This window comes from Macaca nemestrina, chromosome 19 (genome assembly GCF_043159975.1).
Source record: "Macaca nemestrina isolate mMacNem1 chromosome 19, mMacNem.hap1, whole genome shotgun sequence".
NCBI classification, from domain to species: Eukaryota; Metazoa; Chordata; class Mammalia; order Primates; family Cercopithecidae; genus Macaca; species Macaca nemestrina.
In genome coordinates, this window is record NC_092143.1 from 59,893,925 (window position 1) to 59,917,263 (window position 23,339).

General features: G+C 38.0%; 1 protein-coding gene across 3 annotated transcripts in view; it reads right to left on the reverse strand.

Moving 5' to 3' along the window:
• Nucleotides 1-5,940: 5,940 nt before the first annotated feature.
• LOC105498285 (ring finger protein 138) overlaps nt 5,941-23,339 on the reverse strand; it is a 38,595-nt gene continuing 21,196 nt past the window's right edge. For all 3 annotated transcript variants that reach the window (XM_011770296.3, XM_011770280.3, XM_011770289.3), the window contains 5 exons: nt 22,411-22,526; nt 11,831-11,887; nt 10,579-10,690; nt 8,323-8,430; nt 5,941-6,124 (listed from right to left, as the gene is read on the reverse strand). In XM_011770296.3, the coding sequence (XP_011768598.1) occupies nt 6,056-6,124; nt 8,323-8,430; nt 10,579-10,690; nt 11,831-11,887; nt 22,411-22,526 (462 nt within the window). In that variant the 3' untranslated portion in view covers nt 5,941-6,055. The remainder of the gene's footprint in view (nt 6,125-8,322; nt 8,431-10,578; nt 10,691-11,830; nt 11,888-22,410; nt 22,527-23,339) is intronic.

Consider the following 23,339-nt stretch of genomic DNA (forward strand, 5'->3'; position numbering starts at 1 on the left):
TAAAATTTTCAAAAAGGTCAGAAAAACTATTTTATACCCTTTGATACTACCAAATAACCTAGATATCATATGTAAGCTAGTCAAGTGATTTGCTAATGTTGCAAAATAATTTTTCTCCTAGAGACAATAGTTTCATTGTAATTATTGGACTAAGAACCAAACATGTTAAAAAATGGGTGGGTTAAGTAAATTTCTCATCATAAATCCTAGGTATACATTCAATTGAGAAGTATGATCATCAGCTGATTGTTCTTTATTATTATTCTTCTTTTTTTTTTTTCTTTATTTTGAGGAGTTTCGCTCTTGTTGCCCAGGCTGGAGTACAATGGCACAATTATTCTAAAAGATATGTTTTATTTAGAATTCCTCATGTGTGGGGTGTTTGTACTTCTCGGAAACAAAGACAATGTCTCAGATCTTCCCACAAAAGTTGAGGCTAGCAAGCCAGGTGCAACACACACCTGTAGTCTCAGCAACTTAAGAGGCTGAAGATCCCTTGAGACAAGGAGTTTAGGCTCAAGGGATTGAGGCCTTGAGGCCAATGCAGGATGATCACTTGAACTCAGGAGTTTGACCCACCTGGGCAACATGGCGAAACCCTGTCTCTACAAAAAATACAAACAGTTGAGGCCAGCAAATAAAGACTAATAACTCTTTAGACTCTATCTTTAAGGGGGGAAAAAATCCAGACTGTCCTGACAGGATTTTAGACTAAAGTAGGACCTGCCAGATATAAATACAATAGGTTGACTTGTATTGGATACACAGTAATAGTAAACATAACATGCTCTCTTCCAAGCTCTTTGTAATATTAACTAATTCAATCCTCACAAACCATAGAGGCAAAAGGGGCTAAGAAATGTGTCCAAACCACACAAGTAGCAACCAGCAGAATCATCAAAACTAGGCTGTCTGGTCCAAGAAAGTAGGCTCAGTTGTTTTAAACGTGTGGTCTTCTGACAAAGATCTACCCAACACCTTCTGTATCTGCTGTAACCCCTTTTGTTTCTATTGGTGGCTTCAGATCCTATCCCAGAAAATATAGTCCTTAAATACTTATTAAAATCTCATACTTCCCATGATTTGAGGGAGCCTAGCAAAAAAATAAAATAGAAAAATAAAATTCTATACCTACAAAAATGCCTTGAAAAGAAAACATCCAGGCTGAGGTAGGGCATGGTGGCTCACGCCTGTAATCGGACTTTGGGAGTCCGAGGTGGGCAGATCACCTGAGGTCAGGAGTTTGAGACCAGCCTGGCCAAGATGGCAAAACCCTGTCTCTACTAAAATACAAAAATTAGCTAGGTGTGGTGGCGCATGCCCGTAATCCCAGCTACTTGAGAGGCTGAGGCAGGAGAATCACTTAAACCTGGGAGGGGCTGAAGTGAGCCGAAGTCACACCACTGCACTCCAGCCTAGGTGACAGAGTGAGACTCCATCCTCCCAAAAAAACAACAAACCATCCAGGCCCTGCACGGTGGTGCACACCCGTAATTCTAGCACTGTGGGAGGCCAAGGCAGGCGGATCACTTGGGGCCAGGAGTTTGAGACCAGCCTGGACAACATGGTGAAACCCATCTCTACTAAAAGTATAAAAATTAGCCAAGTGTAGAGGCACACCTGTAATCCCAGCTACTCAGGAGGCTGAGGCAGGAGAATCATTTGAACCTGGGAGATGGAGGTTGCAGTAAGCAGAAATTGCACCACTGCATTCTAGCCTGGGTAAGAGTGAGACACTGTCTCAAAAAAAAAAAAAAAAAAAAAAAAGAAAGATAGAACATCCCATACACAGCTCATGGAAAGTCAGGTAAGAGCAACGGAAGGTCATTTGGCTAGGCTCTTCACTTCCTTCCTCAGTTATGAGGAGAAGACCAACCTGTTTTGTTTTTAGCTACATTTGGCATCCCCAGGTGCCAGCATACATAAAAGAATCACTTGTAATACATTTAATACAACTTTTACAAATATTAAAATGTAACTTTAGAAGACTAAGCTTTCCTGTTCTGGACAAAGACAAGTCACTGCTGCTGTAAACACAAGAAAAAAACAGAAAAATCACAAAACAATGTTATAAAAGCCAAATATAAAATAATATTTACTGTGTGCTTCCACTTATCACAAACCCATGTGTGGTATTAGAAGTTACATACTGATAGTAGTTAGTTGTGACTGGAAGTAGAAACAAAAAGACTTAGGAGATTCTAGTAATGCTTTTTTTTTCTTCTTGACCTGAGCATGGATTACTTCAGGTTATTGTTTACTTTGTACACTTTCAGCATCATGTACCATTATTGCCCACTTAGACAAATATGAAATCTCCCTCACATCCTGTTTTCTTCCTCTCCATATCCTCCACCAAATGGCTGTGACTCATCTGGTTACCAGTCTTCCATATTTATTCCCCTGCCTTGCTCGTCTTAAATTCTGCAGTATGTCTTTCACTATTACAATCTTAAGAATTCCTGTTTTTTTGGCCGGACATGGTGGCCCACACCTGTAATCCCAGCACTTTGGGAGGCTGAAGTGGGTGGATCCCCTGAGGTCAGGAGTTCAAGACCAGCCTGACCAACATAGTGAAATCCTGTCTCTACTAGATACAAAAAATTAGCCGGGCGTGGTGGCGCGTGCCTGTCATCCCAGCTAAGGCAGGAGAATCGCTTGAACCCGGGAGGTGGAGGTTGCAGTGACCTGAGATCATGCCATTGCACTCCAGCCTGGGCAACAACAGCAAACTCCATCTCAAAAAAATAAAAATCCTGTTTTTTGTTTTGTTGAGAGAGTCTTGCTGTTATCCAGACTGGAGTACAGTGGCACGGTAACAGCTCACTGCAGCCTCATCCTCCCAAGCTCAAGCCATCCTCCCACCTCAGCCTCCTGAGTAGTTGGGACTACAGGTGCACACCACCACACCCGGCCAATTTTTTGATTACTTGTAGAGATGGGGGTATATGTTCCTCAGGATGGAGTTCGTTATACAGGACATAGTACAATATAGTTTAAATTGTTTGTCAATAAAGTACAAAATGGAATAAGCCCATTTTACTCCTCTTGGGGGAAGAATGCAGTGTATGTCATCTTTCTCAATCCCAGGACTGGACCACTGTTGTTGAAGCGGGGAGACAGGCTATAACACCCATTTTCCTGAGATTCCTGTATCCCCCTTTAACTCACCTCCCTTCCCTATCTTTTTTCAAAACTGTACTGCACAGAGAATTATGTTACACACTAACTGGTATCATGGAATGGGTGCTTTACTTATGTCTATTATGAGTTTTATGTGTATTTACATGTTTTCTGGGTCACACCTTTTCTACATAGTATGATAAAAAATCACATTTCTACAAGGGGTTTGAGTAGCAGCTGTAAGGGGTTTCTGTAGAAGTTATGATGTATTGAAGATCGTAATTAATACTTACCAAGCAGCCCATAGGTATATGACATTGTATTTGGCAATGCAGTCTTATAATCCTGATATCTTACTTAAAAGTATCTCCATATAAAAGTATTTATTAAGCAATGAACAATCTTTCTGCCTAGCTAACAGGGCTTGAAGATCTTGCTCCATGGACACTTCATAAAATTGCTTTATAAGGTGATTAACAATTTGAAATGGATAAAATAGGTTTATAAAGTTAAATCTGACATATAGCACCAGCATGTGGTAGCTTTTTCTTATCCACGTTTTTAAATGCAAAATAATGGGTTATCTCCTATATGTCTTTCAGGGTGAATTATGAGAGTTAAATGTTTGCCTCCAGACAAAATTTTAATTAGACACACAAGTAGGAGAAAACCACTTTTAATTGAAAAATAAAGCAATACATCTCAAATAAGGCTCTGTTTAACAACAAAACTGTAATTTGTTGAAATAGCTTTCCTAAGTGGTACTGTGAAATTTAGGTATTGGGAGTATCAATACAGTTTCCCTCTTTTAATCCTGACTCAGCTATAATATTAAAAATAAAAACTTTTCCCCATAAATTTAATTTCCATAAATTAAATCTGTAAAGTCTATCCCTATTCACTGACAAAAAGAAGGGAAATTTTAAACAATCATTTTCATACTGAGAAATTCTCAGATAAAAGCAAATAGTATTTTCCTTATGAAAAAGCTGGTATGTGAGACACACAAGACTATCAATGATATTTAACTCATTCACAAAACTTTAAAACACAATTCCATCAAGATGACCTCTACTACAATTTTCCTTTAAAGAAGTTCCCAAATCCCAGAATGGTTTAACTTGACATATTGGATGTATTAAACTTTGAAAGAAACTATGAAAGTTACTGCTTTAAACTGGAAAAAACTATGGTCAAAAGTCTCTTAAAAAGGAGCTGTTTTTTAAATTACACCCATGTAACTGCAGAGAAAATGCTCAAGCACATACATAGTAAACATCACTCTTTAAAATGACAGAACAAAGGCATATGTTATTAAGATGTATGGCTTTTTTTGTGGTTATTACAATCCATAAATAAAGTCTTTACTGTTTGACTGAAAAAGGTTTTTACAAAACTCCACTTCCAAAATTAACATTTTTATTAAATCAAGTTAAAAAAACGTTCAGTGTAGAAAAGTCAACAAGGGTTTTAACAAAACCAAAATATACCTTTTTATACAATATATGTATATATTAGCAGCAAACTACTTCTGAGATTCTCTTTTATGTTTAGTTATTTTAAAGAAAGCATAAACAATGTATATTAGTATGGAATGTCAGCGAATCCATTCTTAGTCCTTTATTCTGTGATTTGGGCCTTCTACAAAATACTTTATGATTTTCACTAATGAATACTAAGAACAAACCCAATTTTGACTAAAAAGTAGTGAAACAGTGGTTGGTAGAATCTTTCTCATTGTATCACGGTCACACATTATATTTGAGAATAACAAATGAGCACCATATACACAGGTAATTGTGTGTGTGTGTAAACTCAATTTTTAAGGTGTAATAGCAGCCAACTAGATCACTTAGCACTGTGACTATCACTTTTTAATTTGGTGATATACAAAATTTTAACAAATCAGATAAACACTTCAACCCCCTATTGCTTGTCCATTTAAAAAATCCTTAATAGAAATTCTATATATAACCTGACAAACTGCATACATACATACGTGTGTGCATATATACACACAAAAGTATATGTATATATACATATACATCTTTAGCTTTGAATAAATTTCTAAACTGAGATGAAGTCAAACCTCTCATTTACATCTTCTAGAATACAATATCACCAACTGAAAGTTTCTAATAAGAGTTTCAACTTAGTTAATCAGAAATACTGGCTACTGAAAATTCTGAGGCCAAAGAGCTGTTATTCAGCTTAGTATATTCCAGGCTTACAAATCAGTCAAATACTGAAATTACCAAATGCCCATGAAAGAAATAAATTTTTCTCTTTGTATTTCCTTCTAATAACAAAAAGAAAGTATCTTTACAACAAGCTTTCACTTTTTAAAGAACTAAAATTATTACAGAAATCTCACTAGTCTTCAAAAATAGCAAATGTTATATAAATACAATTTTCTTATAGTTGAATTTTTCAGCTAGAATCTGCATTTTAAAAATTTCCTTTGGATTATTCCATTTAGCACTTCAAGTTTCTATTCTGCAACTCTAATAACTGGCTCAGATTTGTTAGGTTATATCAATCACATCGTTCAAAATTTGATACTGTGTGTTAAATGTGTACAATAATAAAGTAAATGGGAGGAATGCACCAAATTCCAAAAGCAACATAATAATGAAAAATTCAAGAATATTTAATATTACAAAAAGATAAAGTACAACAGGGATTCTCTTTTACCATTACATTAGTGAAACATCTTTTTTATGCTTTTAAAGCTCATGTCATAACTTTCATTTTTTAACTTATCAAGAGGATGAAGTTTTGAGAAGCCCCACCTTTATTTTCAATAAAAAACTAAAATGACTGAATTACTTTTATTAATATACACATCAAGTTACTGAAACGGTGACTTCATGTAGTTTCCCCCTTAAAGATGGCACTTGCAGGTACAAAGATGCAGAGATGTCTACAGCCTTCAGATGTTTACTTGAAAAGATTCTTCAACAGCAGTTTGATATTGGGTTTCTTCATCTAGCTGAAGATTCTAAAAACAGTAACAACATTCATGTCAACAGGAAAAACATACTCAACTACTCAATACTTTGCCCAATACATTAGACATCTTGATACACATTACACACACTCAGGACAGTTATGTACAACATATATAACGGTATATTTTAAGATACAAGATTTGAATACCTAAACTTTAATAAAAACTTAAGTTCAGTTGTAAAACAGAGAGATCAGCACAGAACAAAATCTGAGTTTTATAATGCCTTATAAGTCATTAATAAAAAACGTGGTTAATTGTAAAGCTGGGTAAGCATGCGCCTGTAGTTGCAGCTATTCAGGAGGCTGAGGCAGAAGGTAAGTTTGAGCCTATAAGTTTCAGGCCAGCCTGGGCAACACAGGGAGACTGTCTCTTTAAAAAATAAAAATAAAAAATGAAAAACACAACTGAAGTTAATCATAACACACAATCATAAATATTTTTTGATTTATGAATGTTTTGAAAATTTCATCTCTAGAAAATAATGCCAAATATCTGAGAGTAAACTGATTTTAAGAAAACAAGCATTTATTGAATTATAAGTTGAGTAAGAATTTTTTTTTTTTCGGGAGTTTGGCTCTGTCACTCAGGCTGGAGTGCAGTGGTGCAATCTTGGCTCACCACAACCTCCACCTCCTGGGCTCAAGCAATTCTTATGCCTCAGCCTCCCAAGTAGCTGGGATTACAGGTACACACCATCACACCCACCTAATTTTTGTATCTTTAGTAGAGACAGGGTTTCGCCATGTTGGTCAGGCTGGTCTTGAACTCCCGACCTCTGGTGATCCACCTGCCTCAGCCTCCCAAAGTAATGGGATTACGGGCATGAGCCATCGTGCCCAGCTGAGTAATAAATTCTTAACCATCACATGAAGTCTACAGCTTATTCAATCAGTTATAAAACTACTCCTTAATTTTAAAAATTACATTTGCTATATTTGCTATCAATTTTATGCCCTATGAGTTTTGCTTTAAAATTAAGGCCTCTATTTGACAATGTGAAATAATTAGATTATTGACTTTTCTTGTCTTTTTTTTTTTTTTTAATACAGAATCTCGCTTTGTCATCCAGGCTGGAGTGCAGTGGCATGATCTCTGCTCGCTGCAAGCTCCGCCTCCTGGGTTCATCCCATTCTCCTGCCTCAGCCTCCTGAGTAGCTGGGACTACAGGCACCCGCCACCACACCCGGCTAATTTTTTGTATTTTTAGTAGAGACCGGGTTTCACCGTATTAGTAAGGATGGTCTTGATCTCCTGACCTTGTGATCCGCCCACCTCTGCCTCCCAAAGTGCTGGGATTACAGGTGTGAGCCACCGCGCCCTGCCTAGATTACCTACTTTTCTATGGCAAGGTAAAACAACTTGACAATTAGATCAAAAGTGGTTCACAAATTTTTGTATTTCCAAATACATTACAATCTTTCTTACAATGAGAATTTAATAATAATCTAGAATCAACACTGGAAGGCAGACAAAAATGTAGATTTTGTTCATGTCACTGTGCTTACCTAAACTGGAAAACAAATAGCCATTCTTTGTCAGGGCTAATTTTAAATAAAGTTTTGATTAAACTGAAGTTGAATAAAATGCAATTTAACAATTAATAAAACAGGTATTCACCTAATTTTAAAAGTACATCACACATATTTAGATGTAGAAATTAATCCATTTTGCTCTATGAATTCATTTTTACATTATATAACTTCTCTTACACTCTTAGTCTCTTTGTAACCTAGCTTTGCCTGATAACTAAGCTCCCTCATTTTAAAAAGGATGTGTCTTACATGCTTGTTAGATGTGAGAAATCTAAGATTTCTAGCATAACACAAGCAACTTATATGACATGAGAAATATATCCTCCATATGTTGTACCAATTTTACTTCTCTTGTAGGTACAATTTTCCCTTAAATCTACACAGAGTTTTCATGTAAATCCTCATTTTGCTAATCTGGGTGCTTGCTGTTCCTCTATTAATTCTCTTTAGTACAGGAGGTAGAGAATAAACTCCATTTTTACCATTTCTACAAGCTAAAGTTCACCAATATTATTAAAAACCTAAGAACTTGCTCTAAATCCATCCAGTAAGATACAACAGCTTGCTACAAAATTTAAGTCTAGATTTTTTTAAAAAGTTATTTTAACTTGAATATTTAAACAGTACTTTTTTAATCTTGAAGAATTCACTTACCACAAATTCTCCATAATCAAACTGATGTCTCTGATTTAGATGACTAACAAAATTTCTGGTAATCTGGCTAGGATCTCCCCAAGGAAGAGACACACAAATAGGACATGTCTATAAGAAACGGATTGTTTTAAACAAAAATTAATAAAAACAATGAAATATTATACAATTATTGAGACTATTAAAATAGCACAGGGATATGTAACCAAAAATATCTACGTGAGAAGCATTTTTAAAGGCCAAGTTCCATGACTAGATCATTTCCCAATTAATTACCTTAGATAAATGACATTAATCTAACACAGTAAGAATATCATTCTATTCCTTAAATCTCTTATTACACAAATGTTTCAACAGAAACAGCACATCTAGCTTTTAATAATACCAACTGTAATAGTTATCACTAACTGGTTGCCTGCAACATACCCAATATATTATCTCATTTGATCTATACAATAATCATATAATTAGTATTAGTTTTATTTCATTTGTAATTAAAATAAAAATGAAGTAAACTGGAAAATTTACTTTAAATTGTATCCTTAGTTTTTCTTTTCTTTTTTTAAACTAGAGACACGGTCTCGCTGTTGTCCAGGCTGGGTCTCAAACTCCTGGGCTCAAGCAATCCTCCTGCCTTGGCCTCCCATAGTGCTGGGATTAAAGGCGTATGCCACCACACCCAGCCATATCCTTACATTTAAATGAAGTACATCTTAAAAAGTGAATGGAGGCCGGGCGCGGTGGCTCAAGCCTGTAATCCCAGCACTTTGGGAGGCCGAGGCGGGTGGATCACGAGGTCAGGAGATCGAGACTATCCTGGCTAACATGGTGAAACCCCGTCTCTACTAAAAATACAAAAAACTAGCCGGGCGTGGTGGCGGGCGCCTGTAGTCTCAGCTACTTGGGAGGCTGAGGCGGGAGAATGGCGTGAACCCGGGAGGCGGAGCTTGCAGTGAGCCGAGATCATGCCACTGCACTCCAGCCTGGGAGACACAGCGAGACTCCGTCTCAAAAAAAAAAAAAAAAAAAGTGAATGGATAACATAATTGTAATAACACACAAAAAACCTTCAGTAATTAAACTCTAGTCAAAGTTTATGATACATCGAATATTATGCAGAAATGAATAAAAATTTGGTAATCCAATATAAAACTAAGTAAAATCTTAAATATCAGCGAGATTTCCTGGAATTTCTTTGGCACTGTGTTTGTCTAAGCATAACTGAACCCATTCTAATAAGCAAAGTAGGTAGTACACCTTCTTAGGTGGTATGTGAGAGCTTAAGATCATCCCTCAATGGTTATTGAAGGATATTCTTTTTATTTTCTTTATTTTTAAATAGACAGGGTCTCACTATGTTGCCCAGGCTAGTCTCGAACTCTTGGGCTCAAGCAATCCTCCCCTCTTGGCCTCCCAAAGTGCTAAATTACAGGCATGAGCCACCGTGCCCGGTCCTGAAGCATATTCTTTCACAACTCTTCCTAGCATACTCAATAAAACAACTTAGAAATATCTACAATTCTTATTGATAACATTTTCCTTCCTCTTCTTTCTGAAGACAGTATTTATATATCCAAATGTTCAGCTGAAAGGGAAATATCTCTCCCAGCTCAGTTTCTCCTGTTCCATTCACAGCTGAAATAACCTACCTGTGAAACACTTCTAGGATCATTGTATGCTGGAATCCTGAATTCTGCTCTATCTCCCTCACTATCAAAAAGCTCTCACCATTTTCTTACATACTCTCAAAATGTCATAAAAAATATGTAGGCATCAAATAGAAAGTCTGAGTCTTTTCTTTCCTTGCTTTATGCATTCACATACTATATTCTGCAAGAAAACAATAAAAAGACCTGCTGACTTTATTCTTACTTATAGGTATTTTCACCTATAGCAATCTACCTGACTAGATCTACTTGTCTGCCATCTACAGAGCAAGTAGTAACTGAGGCCTCAATGGACAGGTTGTGCTACTGCGCAGGAATGAGTTCCCAGTTCATCTTTCATTACTTCACTCTTCTCCAGACTGCTATATTACCTCACACTATGCATCTCCCTTTTTATAATGAGAGTTACTGCAATTTTAAATATCTCATTTTGCTTCACAGTCATCAATCCTTTGTTGACAAAAATCTTACCTTACTGATAAAGCCCCAACCAAATATAAATCAACTACTTTCCCTCGTATACATAAAGTGAAATAAATAGAACAGCACATTTTATTCTAAGCAGAAGACTGTCTTAAACATATGTACTTACCACAGGAACTATCTGAAATAGGTGATTACTGTTACAGTGATCCAGTAAACGCTGTCTGGTAAAATTTGATTCTTGACACAGGGGACACTTAAAAGTAGGATGACCAGAAGAACTATAAAACAATTTTAAACGAAACATACTTACTTCAAAATCATAACATAAAAATAATGCTCTCCTATTTTTTGAGGAATCACTACACATTTTTTAAAAAGTTATAATTTTTAGACTATTCAAAGATTCTCTCATTTTGAACATGTTTTCAGGAAATGATGCATTACAGAGGTTCCCAATCTCAGTTTACAGTACTTTTAGTGTCCTCAGTAAATTTTTTCATGGTGTCTCTAGGTCAAAACAAAAACAAAACCAAAAACCTAGCTGGCTCCATTTATTGCGTAGTTAGGTCCAAACTTAATTGTAGTCGTTTGTGTGATGCCAATAGCTGTCATTGTATGTCCCTTGAAAATTTTTAATATTCTGTAGTATTCCACATTTTGCAAACCTTATATCTAGGAACTTAAAACTTGTAAAAGACTTCCATCAATATTGTATCTCTAATAAATATCAGGCCCTAGGAATCCAACATCCAAAATTCAAAGGAAAAGCAAAAAAAGCACTGATCATGAGAATGAAATACTCGAAAACATTCTAAGTGCCAAGCATCACTGAGTTTTAATACTTCTGAATTTCAGGAAGGGACAGTTCAACATGGACAACTTTACCTGAATAATGTGTGGAAGAAACCTGACCACAGTGAAAGAGAACAGCTAAACTCTTCTAACCTAATGTGATTCTTAAAAGCAGTAACTGCATTTTCTATTTCTAAACTGCTAACTTCAAACACTATGCCTAATGATTTAACTGAATTTTTAAAGTTTAATTTACAGCCAGGCACGGTGGCTCATGCCTGTAATCCCAGCACTTTGGGAGCCCGAGGTAGGTGGATTATCTGAGGTCAGGAGTTCGAGACCAGCCTGGCCAACATGGTAAAACCCTGTCTCTACTAAAAATACAAAAATTAGCCAGGCGTGGTGGTAGGCGCCTGTAATACCAGATACTCAGGAGGCTGAGGCAGGAGAATCACTTGAACCTGGGAGGCGCAGGTTGCAGTGAGCCAAGATCACACCACTGCTCCAGCCTGGGCAAACAAAGCAAGACTCTGTCTCAAAAAAAAAAAAAGTTTAATGTAAAAAGCTATTTGATAAAGTAATAAATATATTATTTGCTAAAGTGGCAGGATTTTTCAAAAGCTTACCTTGTATTCTCTTGGTAAGTTTCTGTGTTATCAGATGTGGATGTTTCACTCCTATTGCTTAAGAAGCACAGGGGGAAAAAGTTAGTACCTCAAAGTTATGAAAACACATTAAAGGTTCATTATCTTGAACCATTAATGAAGAAGACTAGTCTGAATTTGTTTTAAAATTCTGAACTTCAATACTCCTTTTTCCTATTGAGTCTCAAATGGTTCTGAACTATGAAATAATTACAATATTAATTACTTTTAAATAAATTGACTGCTTACTAGATTCTTATTCATGTTCTTTAAAATTAACTTATGCACAGTTACAGAAGTATGGAGAATTTTGCAGAATTACCTTAAATCCCATTCCTCTACCTTTACCTAGACTAGTAAGCTTTTAAATGCTAGGGTAGACTCAAGAATTTGTGAACTTTTTTACTTGAAACTAGGACGTGGTATAAGGTTATGCCCTCCAAAGTGGAGTAATTTAAGAAAATATGTAAATGTTCATTATGTTTGTATTTTATTTCCAAAAAGGAAAGAAACCAGGCTTCACTAACATTTAATATATAGAACAACTTGACATCTCTACTTTTACCATATGCCAAAGAGTCATGTGTCATATGGAATATCAGAGGAATCCTGAGGGAAGAGTAAGTATTCCATACAGGGACTGTCACTTGTGTGCTACGGAATTTGATCAATGTGGTCAATTTTTATTTATTTATTTATTTATTTTTTGAGATGGAGTCTCAATCTGTCGCCGAGGCTGGAGTGCAGTGGTGCAATCCTGGCTCACTGCAACCTCCGCCTCCTGGGTTCGAGCAATTCTTCTGCCTCAGCCTCCCAAGTAGCTGGGATTACAGGCGTGAACCACCACGACTGGCTAATTTTTGTATTTTCAGTAGAGATGGGGTTTTGCCATGTTGGCCAGGCTGGTCTTGAACTCCTGAGCTCAGGCGATCCACCCACCCCAGCCTCCCAAACTGCTGGGATTACAGGCGTGAGCCACCACGCCCAGCCCAACGTGGTCAATTTTATAAAAGCAAATGTCTTTCAACAGTAAAAATCTTAACACAGTAAGAAGATAGGTAGTGGCTAAGAAAAAATTGTACAACACAGGTTGGTTCTATATCTCAATGCCAAAGTTTAAAAAGTTGAACTTAAACTGGTTATTCATTTTTCCTTTATAAAAAGACAAGGAGTACTATATCATCTACCTAGCAGCTGATCTTTCTTTTCTGTTTACTTTCATAATAAATGTATACACAACAATGTGTACACAGTGAAAAAGCACCATTCCAATGACAGTTCACTTCTGTGAAGATAACCATGTTATGTCTCCACACATAGCCCAAGCAAGCAAGCAAACTTCACTGTTAAAATACATAACCTGGCTGGGCGCGGCAGCTCACGCCTGTAATCCCAGCACTTTGGGAGGCCAAGGTGGCGGATCACAAGGTCAGGAGATGGAGACCATCCTGGCTAACACGGTGAAACCCTGTCTCTACTAAAAATACAAAAAAATTAGCCAGGTGTGGCGGCGGGTGCCTGTAGTCCCAGCTGCTGGGGAGGCTGAGGTAGGAGAATGGCATGAACCCAGGAGTCAGAGCTTGCAGTGAGTCGAGATCCCACCACTGCACTCCAGCCTGGGCAACAGAGCAAGACTCCATCTCAAAAAAAAAAAAAAAAAAAAACCACAACCCAGGCTGGGCGCAGTGGCTTACACCTGTAATCCCAGCACTTTGGGAGGCCGAGGCGGGCGGATCACAAAGTCAGGAGTTCGAGACTAGCCTAGCCAACATGGTGAAACCCCGTCTCTACTAAAAACAAAAATTAGCCGGGCGTGTAATCCCAGCTACTTGGGAGGCTGAGGCAGAATTGCTTGAAACCAGAAGGCAGAGGTTGTAGTGAGCTGAGATCGTGCCACTGCACTCCAGCCTGGGCAACAAGAGCAAAACTCTGTCTGAAAAGAAAGTACATAACCCAAATAGACTATTAAACTACTATTTGCACCTTTCTGGAACTAAAAACTTGCTCTTCAAAATAAAGTCAAATTATGGAGAGTGCATTTATTAAGGGAGTGTTATATGATTTTGTTACCAAAAAAAGCATGTGTCACCAATTAAACAACTCATATCTATACATTTAAAATTGGTAGATTTTTCTAACCAGCTTAAAAACCTTCCAAATTAACATAATCAATAGGTTTTAAATGTGCCCTTTAAAAATACTATAACAACTTCTAATTGGTTTATAGAACTATAACATCATTGGGGAAGATGCAAATTTCAGCAACAGTCCTTTTTATATTAGAAAATAGGCTTAAAATTTTGGGGCTTTTTTTTTTTTTTTTTTTTTGAGATGGAGTTTCGCTCTTCTTGCCCGGGCTGGAATGCAGTGGCACAATCGTGGCTCACTGCAACCTCCGTCTCCCGGGTTCAAGTGATTCTCCTGCCTCAGCCTCCTGAGAAGTTGGCATTACCGGCATGCACGACCACACCCAGCTCGTTTTGTATTTTTAGTAGAGACAGAGTTTCTCCACATTGGTCAGGCTGGTCTCGAACTCCCGACCTCAGAAGATCTGCCTGCCTTGGCCTCCCAAAGTGCTGAGATTATAAGCGTGAGCTACCACACACAGCCAGGATTGAAAATTTTTATTTTATCCTATGGCATACATTTTCCATTTGGATCTACTTTTTTTTTTTTTTTTTGAGACAGTCTTGCTCTGTCTCCCAGGCTGGAGTGCAGTAGCGCAATCTCGGCTCATTGCAAACTCCTCCTCCTGGGTTCAAGTGATTCTCATGCCTCGGCCTCCCGAGTAGCTGGGTCTACCAGCACATGCCACCATGCCTGGCTAATTTTTGTATTTTTAGTAGAGCCAGGGTTTTACATGTTGTCCCAGCTGGTCCTGACCTCAAGTGATCCACCCACCTCGATCTCCCAAAGTGCAGGGATTACAGGCGTGAGCCACCGCACCCAGCCAGTACTATGCATAGCTTTAAATAAACAAACACTGGGGGTACATACTCAATTATTTTACTGATAGGGTAATGCAATCACAAAACTTCTGATTTAAAGCATTTAATATCAAAGTTAATACCCTTTTTAAACATGTTCTCCTTTCTATCTACCATTGTAACTTCAATTTTTCCATTATTACTATCATTATCATCATTCTAGTTCTTAGTCATCCTTGTTTCATGCCTGGCCTGTTGTATTCATCATGCCTGCTCATCCTTGTATCATGCCTGCTCATTTAGCTCAGAATAGGTTCAACAATAGAAAATCAATTACTGACAGTAAATTATTATTTTTTAAAAATTACATGATTTTATCAGATACAGAAACACCAATAAAATTCAATCTCCATAATAAAACAAAAACAAAAATTTATTTTCCCATAGTTATGTCTGTTGCTTTTAAATTTAATGTTCTATATCTCACTTGGTTTACTGCATTTAATAGGATCTCTATCCAATGTTAAAGAGTAAGCAAAATGCTTTTTAAAAATATAAATGCCTAGACTCCAGATATCAGAATATCTGGAACTCTAGCCAGATGTATATATGTTTTTAATTTCATATATGATTCTGATTTGAGTAAAACTATTTAATGGGGAAATCTTAAATTCAGGGTAATACTGACATGGAGCAGATAAACTGTAAAACTAAAAGATCTATGCTAAAAAACTATAGTAAAAATTATACTTATTTGTAAAATTATAGGTGTATTCCCACTAAAATCAGGAACAAGAAAAAGGTGCGTGCTATTTAACACTGACTAGAAAACCTACTCAATGCAATAAATCAAGTATTATCTAGAACAGTAGGTTTAAAAGGAGCAGACAAAACTGTAGGAAAATATGATTTTCTATATAATAAATGTAAAAGAATCAACAGATTTTAAGAACTACCAGATTAGAACTATTACAACTAATAAATCATCAAAGTTGCTGAAAACAAGATTAACATAAAAATCAATTGATATTTCTACTCTCTAGTAATAACTAATTAGATTATCAAACAGGGAAAAAAGGGCTCATTTTTATAGCAACAAAAACTATAAGGTTTTACTAGAAAAAGATATAAAACATTTACTCATGTTCTAAATGAACTGTTAATGCATTTTTTTAAAATGAGAAAGAGGCTGGGCGCAGTGGCTCACTCCTGTAATCCCAGCACTTTGGGAGGCTAAGGCAGGTGGATCACCTGAGGCCAGGAGGCCAAGACCAGCTTGGCCAACATGGCAAAACTCTGTACCAAAAATATAAAAATTAGCCAGGCGTGGTAGTGCATGCCTGTAGTCCCCGTTACTCGGGAGTCTGAGGCAGAAGAATCACTTGAACCCAGCGGCGGAGGTTGTAGTGAGCTGAGATAGCACCACTGCACTCCAGTCTGAGAGAGAGAGTGAGACTGTGTCTCAAAAAAAATAAAAATAATAAATAAAATAAAATGAGAAAGAGGCCAGGCACCACAGTGGCTCATGCCTGTGATCTCAACACTTTGGGAGGCTAAGGCAGGAGGACTGTTTGATCCCCAGAGTTTGAGATCGGTCTGGGCAACACAGACCCTGCTTCAATAAAATAAATAATAAAATAAGAGAGGTCATATTTCTAGAGGAATGAAAAATGGATCACCTCCTACTGCCACCCCTCTACCCCCGGAAAAAACACCAGAATGCAGAGATGTGTAGAACAGAAGTGGCATTATAAATCAGTAGACAAAGAACCGGCTCCTCAATGAATGGTACCAAAACAAATGGTTTATCACATAGGGAAAATTTTTCCTATCTCACATTATACATCTCAAATAAATGTGAAAAGCTCAGCTTTTAAAGTTTAAGAAGAAAATATCTTTTATAACCTTGATGTAGAAAAAATTTCTCAAGCATGATATAAAAAGAAAATTAAAGAATATACATATACATGTAAATACAAGTGCTGTGATCCCAGCACTTTGGGAGTATAATACATGTAAATACTTTTCTATGTCAAAAGACACCATACAAAACCAGCCAAAGACTAAACAAAGATATCTGCAATGCATGTAACAAAGGATTTTTTTTTTTCTTTTTTTGAGACAGAGTCTCGCTCTGTTGCCCAGGCTGGAGTGTACTGACACGATCCCAGCTCACTGCAACCTTGGCCTCCCAGGTTCAAGCAATTCTCCTGCCTCAGCCTCCTGAGTAGCTGGGATTACAGGTGCACATCACCACGCCCAGCTAATTTTTGTATTTTTAGTAGAGACAAGGTTTCACCATGTTGGCCAGGCTGGTCTCAAACTTCTGACCTAGTGATCTGCCCACCTCGGCCTCCCAAAGTGCTGGGATCACAGGCGGGAACCACCGCGCCAGCATTATCATTATTTTTTGAGAAAGAGTCTTGCCCTATCTCCCAGGCTGGAATGCAGTGGCCAGATCTCGGATCACTGCAACCTCTGCCTCCCGGGTTTAAGCAATTCTCCTGCCTCAGCTTCCTGAGTAGTTGGGACTACAGTTGTGTGTCACCACACTTGGCTAATTTTTAGTAGAGACAAGGTTTCACCATGTTGGCCAGGCTGGTCTTGAACTCCTGACCTCAGGTGATCTGCCCACCTCAGCCTCCCAAAGCTGGGATTACAGGCGTAAGCCACTGCACCCAGCCATAACAAAAGATTATTATCCAGAATATATGAAGAATACCTATAAACAAGAAAAAGAGGCCGGGCGCGGTGGCTCAAGCCTGTAATCCCAGCACTTTGGGAGGCCGAGGCGGGTGGATCACGAGGTCAGGAGATCGAGACTATCCTGGCTAACATGGTGAAACCCCGTCTCTACTAAAAATACAAAAAACTAGCCGGGCGTAGTGGCGGGCGCCTGTAGTCTCAGCTACTTGGGAGGCTGAGGCGGGAGAATGGCGTGAACCTGGGAGGCGGAGCTTGCAGTGAGCCGAGATCACGCCACTGCACTCCAGCCTGGGAGACACAGCGAGACTCCGTCTCAAAAAAAAAAAAAAAAAAGAAAAAGAACATTTTAATACTATGCCAGATTTCTTCATAGTTATTTAGCCACTTAAAATATTAAACAATCTGGAGAGAAATTTATTAGGAAAAATAAAAGACTGCTGGCAATTTTCCTTTTTTAGTTTTTGTGAAGAGCTGTATTTGAAATAAACTGTATGAGCCTACTGATACCCAGTTATTAATGTTTACAAAGAGTCAAGATTAGTTCGAACAGTCTGAAAACAGACCAAATGATTTCCAAGGAAGATAAAATTGAAATGTCTTCTGTATCTTAATGATTACATTCATCTTCCCTCCTCCTCCCCACCTCCTGTGGTTAAAGAAAACAAAAATATATAACCTTATGTTAGAAGCAGAATTTTGTTATAAAATAGGAATGGCCTTAGTAAAATTAGCACTGCTATCTAATTATTATGGGAAACTACCCCACACCAATGCAAGAATTTTACTAAAACATCCTCCAATATTTACTAATTTATAGTAAACAGTACTACTCTGAATGATATGAATGAAAATGGCATAGATTATTTTAGATGGCTCAACTGGAAGTTATAGCTTACAGTTAGATATATGGAAAAAATAATGTCTGTTTTACCGATTCCTGTATATTCAATAACATGTGGAGTGTGTCCAGCACTTCAGAAGGTATAATAAACAGTATGAATTTGTGAAATGATCTATGAATTTATTTTGCAATTTTTTTTTCTACTCAGATAATGCCACTTTAAGAATTTCCATAGCCATGCTCTATTCAGCTGTCTTCTTCAGGTTCTGGTATCTATTTCCTCCTCTCTCCTGCTTTCAGCAGACCCAGAGTACACCATTATTCCTTGTGGCTTCCTATACCCTACTTATATAGTGTACCTAATATACTATTCTTTGAAAATAGTCCCTTTACTAAATTCTCCTCAAACTGCATAATTAGAGCCCACTGTTTCCTGCTCAGACCATGAGTATACCATGGATCACATCTTATTTTTCCTACCATTAAAACAAACAAACAAACAAAAAATTTCTGGCTGGGCACGGTGGTTCATGCCTGTAATCCCAACACTTTGGGAGGCCAAGGCAGGTAGATCAATCACCTGAGGTCAGGAGTTTGAGACCAGCCTGGCCAACATGGTGAAACCCCATCTCTACAAAAAATGCAAAAATTAATTAGTTGGGAGTGGTCGTGGGCACCTGTAATCCCAGCTACTTGGGAGGCTTAGGCAGGAGAATCACTTGAACCTGGGAGGTGGATGTTGCAGTGAGCTGAGATCGCGTCATTGCACTCCAGCCTGGGCAACAAGAGCAAAACTCTGTCTACAAATAAATAAATTAAAAATAAAAAAAATAAACATTTCTGGCTGGGCATGGTGGCTCACACCTGTAATCCCAGCACTTTGAGAAGCCAAGGCAGGTGGATCGCCTGAGGTCAGGAGTTCGAGACCAGCGTGAGCAACAAATTGAGAACCCCAGCTCAATTTGTTTAACACCAAAAACTCCCCGCCCAAGGCCGGGCGCGGTGGCTCACGCCTGTAATCCCAGCACTTTGGGAGGCCGAGGCGGGCGGATCACAAGGTCAGGAGATCGAGACCACGGTGAAACCCCGTCTCTACTAAAAATACAAAAAATGAGCCGGGCGCAGTGGCGGGCGCCTGTAGTCCCAGCTACTCGGGAGGCTGGGGCAGGAGAATGGCGTGAACCCAGGAGGCGGAGCTTGCAGTGAGCCAGGATCGCGCCACTGCACTCCAGCTTGGGCGACAGAGCGAGACTCCGTCTCAAAAAAAAAAAAAAACTCCCCGCCCCCCAAAAAATCAAAAATTAGATGGACGTGGTGGCATGCGCCTGTGGCCCTAGCTACATGGGAGACTGAGGCAGAAGGATTGCTTGAGCTCAGAAGGTTGAGGCTACAGTGAGCCATGTTCACGCCATTGCATTCCAGCCTGGATGACAGAGCAAGACCCTGTCTAAAAACAAAACAGAACAAACAAAATAAATTTAAAAATTAAAAAAAAAAACACTTTTCCTTCCTTTGCCAATTTTCTTACTGACTAAAAATCCATATGCAAACTCAGTTATTCCATTGCAATCAGAACTCTGCATAGGATATAGAAATAAATAAGACTAAAAAGCTCATTCTAGGTGAGGAGACAGGCTGAAATAAATAAATAAATACAACAGTTCTACCAAGAAGAAGAAATTCTAGAGTTCAGGAAGAATTTTACTGAGTAGCTAATACTTGGTCTAAGTCTTCAAGGAGAAGAAAAAGTCGACCAGCTGGCAAAATGCAGGTTGGGATATTACTGGTAAAAGTGTGGAGGTGAGGAAGTGATAATGATGATGAGGAAGAAATAACATTTTTCAAGCAAAGTACCATTCAAGTTTCTTTACCTGTATTAACTCATTTATTAACTTCAACCCAATGAGGTCCTAATATCATCATCGCCTCTCATACCTTTCCTTAAACAGATGAGACAACTGTGGCAGTTTCTTGCCAGTGTAATACAATTAGTAAGTGACATCTGAAATTTGAACCCAGCACTCTGGGTGCAAGCCTACATTTTTAACCACAGTCATATTGTTTTTCAAGAATGGCAAAGATACGGAACAAATAATTCAACATGGCTAAGGCATGTGATGCAATGATGGATAACCAAGAAAGAGGCTATAAAAAGAGAGGAAAGGGCCAGATCAGAAAGGCTTTGGAATAAGGAATTTTGTCGGGTGTGTGTGTGTGTGTGTATGTGTGTGTGTGTGTTTTAGACGGAGTCTGACTCTGTCGCCCAGGCTAGGTTTCCTAGGTTCAAGTGATTCTCCTGCCTCAGCCTCCCAAGTAGCTGGGAATATAGGCACGTGCCACCACGCCTGGCTAATTTTTGCATTTTTAGTAGAGACAAGGTTTCACTATATTGTCCAGGCTGGTCTTGAACACCTGACCTCAAGTGATCTGCCCACCGTGGCCTCCCAAAGTGCTGGGATTACAGGTGTGAGCCACCGTGCCCAGCTGGAATTTTGTCTTTTATACTTCATTAATATTACTTTGGCAACAGAATGCAACACAGATTAGAGGATAACTACCAACTAAAAGGCTATTATCATAGTTCGAGTGAGAGATGATGAGGGCCTGAGCTAGGGAAGTGACAAGATAAAAGTATAGATGAGGAATATTGCTATTAGGAATCAAGTGTCTATGACCAAGTGGATCTAAGAAGTAAGGGGGAGGAAGGCCTGTCTCCTGACAAGAAAATTTGGTCATTAAAAGCAGTGATTATAGTCATGTACACTAAGAACTTTACTGAAAGCTGGGGATATGCTCAACAAGATAAACACCATCCCCTCACACAAGAACAGTCTACTGGGTAAAAAAGCAGATAGGAAATTACAATAAAGTAGAAGTACAACAATAAGAAAAACATAGAAATGAAGAAACCTAGAAGGACTAAACAAAACTACAAGAGCAACAAATTTCAACCAAATTTCCTTGACACTAACAAATCAAGTAAAATGAGAACCTGAAAAGATTTTTCAGACTAGGCAATCAGAAAATTACTACAGATCTTTACCAGACAATCACTAAAGATCTTTACCAGAAATTTCAACTGAGTAGGGAAGACGCCCAATGTAGTATGATCAACATGAAGTGCTCACGGGCGCTTAAGTTACTAAAAATTAGCAATATGTAAAATGAAAAGCCACTAAAATAAAATCTTACAGACTGCTTAACATACTGCCTCCTGGGAACCTTTCTATAATAGTGGCAATATTGTCTTTCCTTACACAGTTATGTGTGTGCTTACTACTGAAGTTTTCAAAATTAACAATGCATTGTTATAGGGATACATGCATGGGTGATGATACATAAAGAAAATCAAAGGAATGAATAATCCAAATAAGAGGATAGTGGTTGCATCTAGGAGTATACGGTTCAAATGGGGCAGGAGTTCACATAGACATTCTAAAGTTCTGAAAAATGTCCTATTTCTTGACCTGGGTTAATAGGTAACTGGATGTTTATCATTATTTTTTTAAACCACAAGTGCATTTTGGCCATTTTTCTGTGTAAAATACATTTCATAAAAATGTTTAATGTACATAAATCTGAAATAAGATACAAATCAATCCAAATCTAGTTGTTTAAAAGAAATGAGACTCAAATAGAACTGCATTGCACCTGGTTTCACTTTTACATGACATTTTAGAATAAAAATGTCAAACTCTAAGTCTATCCCTTAGATAGCAAAGAAAAAATAGGCTGTAGTTTGCAAATACATTACTGAAAAGATTTTTCTATAGTTTTTCAAATCACTTCAGTTGCAAAATCAGTAAGAGAAAAATCTCCAACTGATTTTTTACTCAAAAATGAAAATTCTTAGAATGATTTTAAATAACATAAGCTTAAGTTCATGAAGTTCATCTCCCAGATGAGATCTTACGTGTGCCAAACAGATTTTGAAGGCAAATGCTGTAGTTCTGATACTTGGCAATTCACTTTAAAAACACATGTGTACATACACACACATATCACCCCAAATACCTTATCATATAGTTCCCAAAACAATTTCCATTTCAATTATGAAAATTCTGTATTTAGGAATAAGTATTGCTTACCTGTTCCCTACTGAATCTTGAGAGATCTGAAAGTTTGGAATGATAGAAGAAACACCATATTCATCCTGATACTTCTTACAAGATTTGTAATGATGTCTCATGCGATAGAATTTAATCTGTAAATTATTAAAATGTGACTTTTAATTTAAAATAGAACTCATAAGATTTGAGATAGTGTCAAAAAGAGGGAAAAAAAACTAAATACTCCTTTTAAACAAGAGTTGTATTTTTTTTTTTTTTTTTTTTTGAGACAGAGTCTCGCTCTGCCGCCCAGGCTGGAGTGCAGTGGCCGGATCTCAGCTCACTGCAAGCTCCGCCTCCCGGGTTCACGCCATTCTCCTGCCTCAGCCTCCCGAGTAGCTGGGACTACAGGCGCCCGCCACCTCGCCTGGCTAGTTTTTTGTATTTTTTAGTAGAGATGGGGTTTCACCGTGTTAGCCAGGATGGTCTCGATCTCCTGACCTCGTGATCCGCCCATCTCGGCCTCCCAAAGTGCTGGGATTACAGGCTTGAGCCACCGCGCCTGGCCCAAGAGTTGTATTTTTTTTAAGTAAATGATTTCATCCTTAAGTAGGAGTTAAAAATAGATAATACATTTCTGTTCATTAAATGAAGAGATGGAGAAGAGTCCATCTGTCCATAAATTCACTGCAAAAAATAGCAAATAACTTCACACTTGAAAAGATACTACTAGTAGTAGACAAAAAAATTAAAAGCACTAAGAGGATGCCAGATGCTATTGGGCATGTCTTATTATTTAACTTCTGCAGCCTGGCAGAGTTAGAAAGCAGTTTTAAAAAATTAAGTTCCTAGCTGGGTGCGGTGGCTCACACTTGTAATCCCAGCCCTTTGGGAGGCTGGGGCGGTGGACTGCTTGAGTTCAGGGGTTCGAGACCAGCCTGAGCAACATTGTAAAACCCCGTTTATAA